Source organism: Camellia sinensis, chromosome 2, assembly GCF_055761805.1.
Source record: "Camellia sinensis isolate YWXY chromosome 2, ASM5576180v1, whole genome shotgun sequence".
Taxonomy (NCBI): Eukaryota; Viridiplantae; Streptophyta; class Magnoliopsida; order Ericales; family Theaceae; genus Camellia; species Camellia sinensis.
Window position 1 is genome coordinate 62345254 of NC_138962.1, and position 12860 is coordinate 62358113.

The window sequence follows — 12860 nt, forward strand, 5'->3', positions numbered from 1 at the left end:
TAGATGGCAAATAATAAAGGATTTGATGGTAAGAGAGACCTCATTGAGGCCTACGTTGCCTTGCAACATATTGTATCATCCATGAATTATATTTGTGGAGTTCATATTGTCATTATGCATGTTGCACTAGAAAGGTTTGAGGCTACGAGGAAAATAAGTAGAAATCTTACTTCTTTCAAACAACAAATTGACCACCAAAATAGGTTGGTAAGAGATAATGACATAGACTGTGATGAACAACTATGAATGAATAGGCATACATTTATGCGGTTGTGTGGGCTTATCAGAACAAGGGGTGTGTCAGATTCAAAATATGTTGTGTTAAAGGAAAAGGTTGCTATGTTCATGACTGTGCTTGGGCACCACCGTAAAAATCGAAATGTCTAATGCAATTTTATGAGGTCTGGTCAAACAGTTAGTAAGTATTTCAATAATGTCCTTAGGGCTGTGTTTCGACTACAAGGTGTCTTACTAAAGACACCTAAACTGATAACTTCTGGGTGCACAGATGATAGGTGGAGGTGGTTTTAGTTAAATACTAGTTTTAGTAATGCTTCATGTTTGATAAAAGTTATAATATTCATAATTACAATTTAATAAGTAGTCATTTATTTTTGGTAATTTTTGGTAGAATTGTCGTGGTGCACTTGATGGCACTTATGTTAGAATGCTAGCTCCTGCAGTAGATAAAGCAAGGTATAGATCAAGAAAGGGTGAAATTGTGACTAATGTCTTGGGTGTTTGCTCCCATGACATGCAATTCATATATGTCTTACCTGGATGGGAAGGTTCGCTTCAGATTTTAGGGTACTTAGAGATGACATAAGTAGACCAAATGGGTTGAGAATGCCAATGGGTACAAATGCATTTCACAATATCTTTACTATGTATAACCTTTGGCCTTGTACTCAGCTTATGTAATTCTATAATCCTACATTATTATAGGTTCCTACTATCTAGTTGATGCAGGCTACACTAATGGAGAGGACTTTTTAGTGCCTTATAGAGGACAACGTTACCACTTGTCCACTTGGAGAGAAGAGGGTGCCCCAACTAATCTATAGAGAAGTTCTTCAATATGAAGCACTCTGCGACTCGTAACATAATAGGGAGATGTTTTGGTCTTCTGAAGCTTAGATGGGCAATATTGAGTACTTTCCAATCAAGACCCAATATCGAATTATCACAGCTGTTGTCTTTTACACAATTTCATCAAACATGAGATGCCTGTGGATCCATTGAAGGTAGACTTAGATGACACATTGCCAAATAATCAAGAAACAAGGGACGAGTACATTGACACAATTGGGGGATTTGACCAATGGACTAATTGGAGGGACACTCTAGCTAACCAAATGTATAATGAGTGGTTAGCTAATAGGAAACAAAATTAAGTACTATTTTCATTGGATGTAATTTTTTTTAATAATTATGTTGTGTAGTGAGTTGGTGACTTGTAACTTAATAGAATGATATAGATATGTAACTTATAACTTATTTTATGTTTGAGTTATTTGTTGAAGACATAACTTTTTCCTGTGTTTGTTTGGTTGTCTTGATAATATTATTGTTGTGTTGCAAATGGTTGTATGGATGACACAACTGCTACTAGTGGATGTCGAAAGGAAGGTAAGGGGAAGGCAACTGCTTCCTCATCAAGGGGTCGTAGAGTGTGGACCCCGAAAGAGTGTGATGTGTTGATCCGAGCCATGAGGGATTTGTTCAGTGACAAATGGAACGTTGACAATGGTCAGTTCATGTGTGGATTTTACTTTGAGTTGGAAAAGCTTATCATATTGGCTTTTCCTGGAACTGATCTTCGTGCATATCCTCATATTGAGTTGAATATCAAAATTTGGAGAAGGCAATACAATTTGTTTATTGACATGCTTCGCTTGAGTGGCTTTGGGTGGGATGACTCTGACAAGATGAATTTAGTCGACAGTGAGTAAGTTTGGCAAAAGTATGTCAGGGTAAAAAACTTACCTTAAAATTTGAAATAATGTTGTTTTGTAGAGAGCCAGATGCCAAGGGCATGAGAAACGTACCTTTTCCTTACTACGAGGATTGGTAATTCTCTTTGGCAAGGATAGAGCCACTGGAGTCTTGGTTGAGGGGCCCGTTGACATGCCTTAGAAAAAGAGGACCAAACTACTGAGGAGTGTTACACTCCAATTGTTGATTTGCCTGATTGTTCCTTATCAGCATCTAGGACTCCATACAACCAAGGTGGCTCAAGCACAACTTCTAAGAAAAGAGCTAAGGAAGCTGAAGGTATTGCAAAGGGTCTTGCTAATATGGCTGTTGCGTTTGGTTCATTCTTTGAGAAAACCAACACTACTATGGAACAAATTGCTCATAAGATTGGTTATGCTCATGACTTGTCTCAAGCTAGGAAGCTGGTTAATGGGGAACTAGTCAAGTTACCACCGAACACCAATGACAGGTTAAGAGCAACTACCCTTGTCGTGAAGGATGCAGAAAGGGTTGATTTGTTCTTTAGCTTGCCTGAATAAGACAAAATGGAATGGGTATGTTTGTTGTTTGGTAAGTATATTTAGGAGGGTGTGCTTACTTTTGGTTAGTAAAAGATATCTATTTATATATTATAATATTTAGTTTAGCTATTCATCTAGAGGCACATGTCACTACAAGAAAATGCACATTTGGCGACTAAAAAAAATTTAGTCGCCAAAAGTTGTGGAATTGGCGATCAAAAATTTTTTTAGTTAGCAAAAGTATAATATTTAGCTACTAATTTTTTTAGTCGGGATATATTGATTATTAGCGACTAAAAAAAAATAAATTAGTAGCTAAAAATACCAGAATTAGCGACAAAAAAATTATTTTAGTCGCTGTATATTGAGTTTTGGCTACTAAAATCATTTAGTCGCTGAATAGAAAATAAATAATTATTTTTTATCTTTGGCGACTAAAAGTTTGGTCACCAAAAACATATTTTCAGCAACAAAAATAAATTTTAGTTGCCGTATATCGAGTTTTGGCTACTAAAATCATTTAGTCGCTGTATAGAAATAAAAAAAATATTTTTTATCTTTGACGACCAAAAGTTTGATAGTCAAAAACTTATTTTCAGCGACAAAAATAAATTTTGGTCGCCAAAAAACCAAAATATTTGGAAGGATTTTTCAAATTTTGGAGGGTTTTATAAATTAATTGGCGACTAAAAATATTTTCAAGTTTGGTACCTCCCCAAAAAGATAAAAAGTGAAAAAGTTACTCAAAAAATTAAAAAGTTATTACTATTCACGAAAAAAATATTAAAAAATTAATTTTTTACACATCCATACAACTTAGCAAACATGTTTTTTCAGCGCTGTGCAGCGTTTGTTAAGAAAAATTGCATAGTTTGAGTTCAATTTTCACACATTGCTGTTCGGCTCGTGGGGGCTCATCATGGGCCCCGTTTTGATAATCTGAACCGTTTAATGTGTAGAACTCGTTGAGTACTATATGTCTGTAAAAAATCACAATGATCGGATATCGATAACTACATGATCAAATCAGTTTTGTATAAAAAATGGATGGTGTTATAATTAACGATTGAAAAAAAACAAATCGGATCAGATAACTATCGACATCCGATCAACATGATTTTTTATAGGCATATAGTACTCGACAAGTTCTACATATTGAACGATTCAGATTATCAAAATGGGACCCGTGATGGCCCCCATGGGCCGAACAAAACCGTTCAGGGCAATGTCCGAAAAGTAGCCACTAGTTTCTTACTATCAATTCGGCTGTGCAGATTGTACGGCTGTACAACACACATCTCTAATCTTCTCCTACATACTTCTTTATAAAATTTTTTAATACAAATTTTTTCATAAAAAATTAACCCAAACATTCATATTTTTTTCTTCAACTTTTTAATCACAAAAAGTACATTTATTTAGCACACTCCAAACAACGCCTAATGGGGAAACAACGCCTGTGTCTCTCTCTCTTCAGCGTTTTTCTCTCTCTCTCCATCTGCCTTTCCCTTTCCGCTGCTTCTCTCTCCTCTCTCTCTCACTGCCGCTCCACCAGCCGCGCCTCCGCCGCTCCTCCTTGCGGTCGCGGGCAACCGGACCACCGATTCACCTAGATTTGCCCTATTTTCTCTCTTTAAAATCTCTCTATATTTGCATATCTGTCTATCCATCAACGGCGAGAGCGATGTATTATATATGTGTGTGTGTGTGTGGATTTGTACGTGATTGTTAGGGTTTTGGAGATGTAGGGAAGGTTGAATGATGGGAGAGAAATTGCGGTGAAGAAGCTGTCGCAGAGCTCGAATCAGGGGAAGAATGAGTTCAAGAACGAGGCCAAGCTGTTGGCTCGCGTGTAGCACCGCAATGTTGTCAATTTGTTAGGGTATTGTACGCACGGTGCGGAGAAGTTGCTTGTGTATGAGTATGTAGCTAATGAGAGCTTGGACAAGCTTCTCTTCAGTGAGTCCTCTTTTGCTTTGATCTTTTTTTGGATGCAACACTCAGTTCTTATTTATGTAGAGTTGAAATTGGGACACCAAAATTGAATTTATGGTTGTTACAGTAGCAATTAGTGACGAGTTTATTGAATTTTAGCTGTCATGGTCAGCTGCCAATTGAATAAACAGGTACTAGGTAGATGTATTGAAATTTAAGATATTGAATACGGTGTGTTTCATCTTTGTAAACTCAATTTTTTCCCCTAAAATGTTTTCCGCGAATTTTTTATTATATGGCTAAGGATGCTCTCTTCCAAATTTAATTATTTTCTCACTTTATGGGTGGAGCTCTTGTCCTCCCCAAACCCTGTTTTATATGATTGCCACATCACGGAGTGCAATTAATGATCCTAAGTTATAATTGCAGGTTTTGAGGTATGTAGAAGGTTTATGCTGGGTTTGCTGGTACCACTACCATGGTGTCTGCTCATGGCAATGGTCAGTTTTTGATTTATAATTCATTTTTACTTGTGTATTCAGGAATGCAAATATTCCTTTGTGTCTGTATATAGATATTAGTAGTAGTACATATGTCAATAATGAGTTTTTGTAAAGACATTATGGCCAAAGAAGAGGTTGTACACCCATGTTATGCAATATGTATTGTGTGGATTGAATGAGAAAACAGAGGGTTTTGGCTTTGTGTCTAAAAGGAAGTCAAGCAAAGCATCCTACAGATGTGCACTTTTATAGGATCTTATTTTTAAGATAACATTGGGACCAGGTAGATATGAGCAGATACTTAATCTCCATCCCACCACACAGATGATATATACACCTGTTTAATTAAGGAGGCTTATGCTTATTTATCAACAAAAAAAATAAAAAAATTAAGGAGGCTTATGCTTGTTACTGTTTTATGTTGTGTAGATTGCTGCCCTTCAGTGTACTTGCATTTAAACTAAATGTCCTGTTTTTGCTTCAGGTTTTATCTGTATCATTATGCTCCATTTGCTTCCATTCTAAATGGTCTAACTGATTTAGAAATAACATTTTTCCTGGGAGAGCCTTTTAAGCCTTTCAACCAGCTAATGGGAACCTTGCCTGCTGCAAGGTCTGTATTACTTTCTCACTCTGTCTCTCTCTCTCTCTCTGCTGCTGCTGCATTTGGTACTGTATGAGCATATCTCTTTCATGTTACAGTTCTCATGCTCTGCCTGAAGAGTACAGGAGATTGACGACTGATCCAGCATCACCAATCCAAGAATTCTACCCTTCTGGTTGTATTACTTGAGTTTCATAGTTTTCTATTATTTCTTTTTGAACTCCCCCCTCCGACGCATGAATTTATAGCACACTATCTAAATGGGCTAGTTAATCAAAAACTTATATTTATCATATGAATACCAGCCACAAACACTCAATGTGTTAGTTGGAAGCTTGTCATTGTGATGCTCTAAATTATCAAAGCCTCAAATTATTTTGGCATCATCTGACAAATGTTGGCGTATGATGTAGGGCTTACTTTAGACCTATGTTGCTGTTAGATAGTTTAGGATGTTGGTTTTAGCTATATATTTATATGTGTGGAGTTTAGTGGGTTTGACAGTTTGAGAGGCACTTAGTTATCTTGAAGGGATGGAGGAATGGAGTTTATTGTTAAACTTGAGCCATAGATTGTTAATTTGTGATAGATATTTGGATTTTGTAGTATTTTTTTTTTTTTTTTTTAATTACATATGGAGGTAAAAGATTGTTTTGGTTTCCCTTCCATTTTTTTGGGTTTATCGTTTATGTATTCCCAATTGTGCCAAAGAACTTTCGGAGAGTGATGAATTCCTTTTTTTTTTAAGCTAAGTCATACCAAAGAAACTTTCATCAATTTTGATCATTTAGACAATGCCACAATTACTTCAGATTGATCACAGAGATAGTTTTATGTTCCCATTGTCCTAAAGCTATAGCTTATAGTTCACTTTGGGAAAGAACAATGTTAATCAATGTTAAATGTAATTGGCTGATTGTTTATTGAGACCATCTTAGTATTCCATTTTTGCCATTTAGTATTATGATTTTTCTGTCTTATCCTTGCTGACCATTTTTCTATCTGTTCCTGTGTTGCAAATAGGCTACAGAATTTGGTTGAAACCTTGCAAGCAAACTCTTCTTCCAGTATGTTCTTGAGTGAGTAACTAAACTCAATTTTTTAATGTGTTAATCTCTCTCTCTCTCTCTCTCTCACACACACACACACACACACACACACAAACAGAGAAACAAACACACATGATTTCATATTTCTGATAGAAATTTATATTTTTTCATTATCTGTGCTGGTTTTACATTGCTTTGGCAAGATCTTATTTGAAGATGGCAATCACTTGTACCGTTTCTTGGATCATGATCCTATTGTTATGTCTCAATGTCACAACATTCCAAGGGTTATAACAGAAGTAAAGCCAAAGCCGATAATAGAAATTTCATCAAGGCTTGGATTTTGGTCGTATGCAATCTTTGAAGCTTATGCAACGGAAGATGGAAAACATGTTGATTACAAAAGTATCCATGGGAGTGAGGAATTTGCAAGGTTTGTTGGAACCTTTGATTTATATGGATAAACTTATTGCGGCATTTTAATTAACGTGTATGATTTTATGAACATGGATGTATATTCAAGAACTTGTGGCCATTGAATTAAAAAATCTTTTGTAGGTATTTAAGAATAGTTGAGGAGCTTCAAAGATTAGATCTACAGGATATGTCAAGGGAGGAGAAGATGGCTTTTTTTTTATAAGTCTCTTCAATATGTTGGCCATTCACACAATTTTGGTTTGGGGTCGTCCTACTGGAGCTCTAGAGCATAGGAAACTGATGGCGGATTTTAAGTATGTTATTGGTGGGTGCACCTATTCGCTTTCAGCAATTCAAAATGAAGTTGAACTTGTAAAAATCACATTTCTATGATTGAAGATTTGGTTTTGAACTTTGTTTTTTGGAAAAATAATGGACAAATTAAATAAATTAAAAAAATAATTTTAACACCATGTTTTATGTTATGGATAAATTAAAAAAATAATAATAATATCATGTTTTTGGCCACTAAATAATTGGTAGTCAAAAAAGAAGTAAATATTTTTAGTGACTAAACTAAATAGTAGCTAAAAAAAAATAAAATGAAAAGAAAAAATTTTGGCGACTAAAATTTTAGTAGCCAAATAAAAAAAAATAGATTTTAGGCGATTAAATTTTTAGTAGCTAAAAGAAATTACACTTTAGGGGACCAAACCATTTAGTAGCTTAAAAAATTTACGATGAACAAAAAAAAAAAACTTTTTGGTTACTAAATAAATTAGTTGTGGAAAATAATTTTAGTTTTGGCGATTAAATGTTTTAGTTGCGAAAAATGTGATATTAATAAAGCCTTTGGCGACTAAAAGATTTGTCGCCAATTTAGCCTATCAAGGACTAAAGTTTTTTTTGTCGCTAATACCTTTACTTTTGACGACTAATTGTTTTGTAGTCGATTTAGCACTTTCAGGCACTAAATTTTTTTTAGTTGTCAATACCTTCCCCCGGCGATCTTTCCGCAACCAAGCCGGTGACCAAACTATTTAGTCGGGAAATTTTTTTGGTGACTAAAACATGATTTTTGGAGACTAAAAATTTAGTTGCTAAAAGCGTAAATTTTTGTAGTGTGTGTAGTGCCTATTTTGCATAGTAATTGGGAGGTTTAGACATATATTGACAAACTAATTGGTGTAAATCCCCTACAAATTGCTTTTGTGCCTAATTTTGTTGTAATTGTTGAGGTTATAAGTATGCTTGTGGACATGCATATATGAAATATGATGTATGATAACAATCATGATGCTTAATATATTAACTTGTTGTAGATCAAAAAAAAAAAAATATTAACTTGTCTATTGTAAAAAAATATTATAATTTGCTTAGAATGAATGATGGTTATTTTTAATTATAATGGCTTGGATTATTTTGTAAGAATGATGATGGGCGATGAATGAATGAATGAATGAAGATGTTATTTTTTTCATTCAATGATGATTATTTTTGTAAGATAGAATTTTTTAGAATGAATATTAGTTTTTTTTTCAAATAATTTATTTGCTTGGGTTTTTTTTTTTTGTTGTAAGAATGATGGATGTGGGATGATAAATGAGTGATGGTTATTTTTAAAATCAAAATAATTGTTTAAAATGATTTTGTGGTATTTATTTTTATTTTTTGTCATTATCAGGTTGACATTAATATAATATAATATAATATATTTTTTTGTTTGGAAAATTTTTTTTGTTTGGAAAAATTATTGGATTTAATGTGAATCTTTAATTTGTTCAAATAAAAAATAATATGAATTTTTAATTTGTTTATTTGCATTGGTTTTGCAGGTGGTGTTATATTTTCCTAAACTGAATGGTGTCCCTTTTGATGGGTATAAGGGCAATATGGGTATTAAAATATATTATGAGGGCAATCTTGAAAATTACTTATTTATATCCCACAATATATTTTGTAAAACAATCACGGATAAGATATATCTAGTGTTATATATTTACATTGGTGATGACTGAGATGACCTTGATCTTTGGATTGTGACCTTGTGCTTTGCTGTTGCTTTTTCTGGAGTGTGGTCTGCATCACTGTGAGGCTTGTTGCATCAGTCCATCATCCAATTCCTTGTTCTTCTTGGCAACAGGATTGTATTTCTACTCTAAGGCATCAGATTTGGTTTGGGAGATGTATGCTTTGGTCAGTGGCCTGGATATTGCTCTGTATTGCTCTGTATTCTGCTGTATATTGCTCTGGTTTTGCATTGGTGTGAGGTCTGGGATCTGTATGCACTGGAATCTGTTGGAATCTGTGGGTGATCTGAGCAGGCCAGCTGCTGTGATGGTGCATGTTAGTGGAAGTGGTAGTGGTTTACTGAACTGATGGTCTGATGCTGGACTGATGCAGAGGGAGTTTGTTTCGTGGTTGTGGGAGTGGTCTGCTGCTGGAATCTGAGGGTGATCTGAGCAGGCCAGCTGCTGTGATGGTGTATGATGGTGGAAGTGGTAGTGGTCTACTGAACTGATGGTCTGATGCTGGACTGATGCAGTGGGAGTCTGTTTGGTGGTCGTGGGAGTGGTCTGCTGGACTGCTGCAGAGGGGAGATTGTTTGGTGGACTGTTTTGGGTTTTTTCTATGTATCTGGTGGTTGTTTTCTCCTCAACCTTGTGGTATGTTGGCAAATGATTGGGCTTTCCTCGCGGTGCCAACCTAGTTGGGATCGTGAGGTTTGCTTTGATGCCTTTTGCACTTCCTCTTCCTTTATTTGATGTAATTTCATTTTAACAATTTTCATCAATAAAGGGTTGTTTTTTGCTGTTCAAAAAATAAAAAAAAATATCAAGTCAATAAACAAGAATTGGAGGATATATTATCTAATATATATATCCTATTTATTATATATCTTGACTAAATTTCACATCATATTATATCCTCCATATTATATCCAGTGAAACAAATAGGACATAGGGGGTGGTATTGCATATCTTTTCCTTTTGTATTATATACTATCCGAAGCAACTAAACACGAGATATAGGAAGACAAAAAAAATGTGGGACTCACTTCATTATATCTGGTTCCACATAAAAAAACAGGCCCAAGGGCTTGAGATCCTAGAAGTGCTACTTGACATGCTCTTGATATGAGCTTAAGTGCCTGAAATGTTAAGGCTAGTGCTCGACAGGTGTTTGGCCTGGGTTGAGTACATAAGATGTCGAAACTTATGCTTGATATGAGTTCCAAGTGTTGCTAACATACTTCAGGTCCATTTTATGATCATTTTACCTTTAAATTGTTTAAAAAAAAAACACATTTCATCATTTTTGAAAAAGAGAGATGATTATATATATAGTTTCACATGGATTGTTTCTCTACAAATCAAAACCTTAACACAATTTTCATATTCTTATAACACCAGGGCGATGAGTAATAGCCGATGAGCAACAAAAGACGTTGAAGAGGTAGATTGAATCAAAGAGTTTTTTGGTTGCTTTTGGATCAACAGGGTTAATGTCATCAAAACAGCTTTGGAGGGGAGATTAAGCTTGTGGCAAACTCAATGACATAGGTGAAATTGGACAAGAGTTGTAACTTTTTCATTTTGAGTCTTGTAATCATTTGATTCATTAGTGGATTTGTTAAGAGTTAGGATCATGGTTTTCATCTCGCGAGATAGTTGTTCCATAGAATTTGTGTTTGATTGAATTGCTTAATAGATGAATTGATGGATTAAATTGTTTAATTTCCATATTGATTGCTTGATTAATTGATTGGTTGATGGATAATGTTCTAGTTAGATTTGAATCAATTGGTTTTTTCATAACTGCATAGTTAAAATTGGGGGGAGTTATGGGCTAATCGTACTTAGGGAACTTATTAATTGCTAGGTCCAGCCAATTTAATGAATTCATTTTTCTAATTTTACCCCTAGCCCAAACCCGCTACCTATCTTTATCTTTAAATCGTTTGACTCTCTCTTTGAATGACGCTCAGGCGGCTCAAACCTTTTGTCAGCCATCATTGTCCTATGTTGCCTTCAACATCATGGGCCTCAACTACCATCCTCCCTTGTCATCATCAACATCACGGGTCTCAACCATCATCCTCGTCTTCTTTTCTCACCGTCACTCGCCTCACACTACCATCCTCCTCCTTTGTTGCCATCACCACCATTCCTCCATCATCCATCTACTATCTTCAACATTGTTGTTGCCACCATCATCCTCCTCAATTATCGATTTGTTATCTTTGATACCGATCTTCACTAGTGACTTCAGATCTGGTCAATTTCAACGCCGATCTACAATCTTCAACCTTAGATTTAGATATATTGTGCATAAAAACTAAAAGAATCGGCCTGAATAAATTCATCAGTGATAAATTTATCACTATAATTTATCATTGATTATTATTAATTATCACTGATAAATTTATCAATAAATTTGTTGAATTCTCTGCTATTAATTCATCAATGTTTTGGTTGTACAGTGTTAGTGATTGTTGAATGATGATTGAATCACAAATTAATTCGATTATTGATCATAGAATGATAAAAATGATTAATTGACCATCTTACATATTTATCCCTTTACATTGACAAAAATGATAAATTTATCACTATATTAATATTAAAATTCCATCACAGCAACAACCACATATCGAATAAAATTAGTGATAAATAAATTTATCACTGAAACTATAACTCAAAATATATAATGCTATAAATATATACCCAATAATCTCCAACAAGCACACAAAAATCTCCACATTGTGATTAATAAATAATTGAAGAAAAAATCACACAAACAATCTCCACATTCATTCAGAACAATATATAAACTCAACGTTGAATATAGTAGATCGATGATGGAAGAGAGTGATGGTGATAGCGGGCGAAGGACGGTGGTGGTTGAGGCGAGCGTTGTTGAAGGCAACGAAAGAGGACGTGTGTTGACTGGAGAAATCATTAGAGGAAGAGAGAGAGAGAGAGAGAGAGAGAGAGAGAGAGAGAGAGAGAGAGAGCAACAAACATGGGTAAAACGGAAAGAAAAAAAGAGTCTTGGGACTTATTGGTGCAGAAAAACAAACTTTAGGACTAGAACATGAATAGCTCTTGAAAGCAGGACCAACTAGTAAAAAAGCCTTAAAATTAGTCTATTCAGCCCATCTAGGACCAACTCTGTCGGAACTAGGTCATTTCAAGGATTTCAAGTGGGCTCCAATATATAACATCTAAAATAAAGTTCATTTACTCATGTTTCTAAATTGGCAACTAATCTTTTATCAATTAGCATTACAATAAAATAATTAAAGTATAATGTGACATTCTTTCCATCTCATTTCCTTCATCGTTATAGGTTTTGTTGAAATCAAGCAAGCCTTTCCCCTTTTGAAAAGTTGAATTATTAACATTGTAGATTAGGCCACTTATCTTTTGTTTTATTAAAAAGGGTTTTGCAACGGGTGTCTCACCAAGTGGTAATATGAGAGCTATTATGGATTAGATGTTTGGGGCCTTCTTTATTTTGACTTCCAAGTCTAGTAACTCTTAGTTTACTTGTAAAGTTTATGAACTTGCAAAAATAATTCATCTCTTAAATCCATTTCCTTCTAAGAAAAATAATTTATCATCTTAATTTTGCCCTCCCAGTTCTACCCCCAATGATGTGGAATTAGGGGAGCTAAAGGCGAGAGATAGAGGAGTGTGAGACCGCTTTACATGAGTCTTAGCTAAGTCATTGGGGGTAAAATTAGGGGGTCTAAATTAGGAGATGTAGTGAGACTGTTCCTTCTAATTCATCACAAAGTAAAAAGTCAACACTTTGACCAATAATACTGTTATTCAAGCGAAATTGATCT

The 12860-nt window shown here is 34.8% G+C and overlaps 1 protein-coding gene across 20 annotated transcripts; it reads left to right on the plus strand.

Annotated features, from left to right (window-relative positions):
• Positions 1-3941: 3941 nt before the first annotated feature.
• Positions 3942-10747, plus strand: LOC114290609 (5'-3' exoribonuclease 4). Of its 20 annotated transcripts, none has more exons than XR_014360994.1 (8): positions 3942-4457; positions 4863-4933; positions 5421-5549; positions 5639-5715; positions 6564-6619; positions 6793-7022; positions 7148-7331; positions 8842-10747. XR_014360994.1 is itself a non-coding variant. In XM_082914619.1 (6 exons), the coding sequence occupies exons 1-6, from the start codon at positions 4431-4433 to the stop codon at positions 8864-8866; spliced, it is 588 nt and encodes a 195-aa protein (XP_082770745.1). In that variant the 5' UTR covers positions 3942-4430; the 3' UTR covers positions 8867-10747. The 20 variants fall into 20 exon arrangements, 4 of the variants coding, with proteins under 4 accessions (XP_082770745.1, XP_082770744.1, XP_082770746.1 ...); XR_014360996.1 differs by having other exon boundaries at positions 7148-7320; XR_014361000.1 differs by having other exon boundaries at positions 6876-7022; positions 7148-7320.
• The last annotated feature ends 2113 nt before the right edge of the window (positions 10748-12860 follow it).

What these genes read in the sequence shown, in the direction of transcription:
- LOC114290609 (XM_082914618.1), top strand. Translation starts at nt 4,431, where the DNA reads ATGAGAGCTTGGACAAGCTTCTCTTCA. An exon ending in CTTGGACAAGCTTCTCTTCA is followed by an intron (nt 4,458 to 4,862) that starts GTGAGTCCTCTT and finishes TTATAATTGCAG; the next exon opens with GTTTTGAGGTATGTAGAAGG. An exon ending in TTCTTCCAGTATGTTCTTGA is followed by an intron (nt 6,620 to 6,742) that starts GTGAGTAACTAA and finishes TATTTCTGATAG; the next exon opens with AAATTTATATTTTTTCATTA.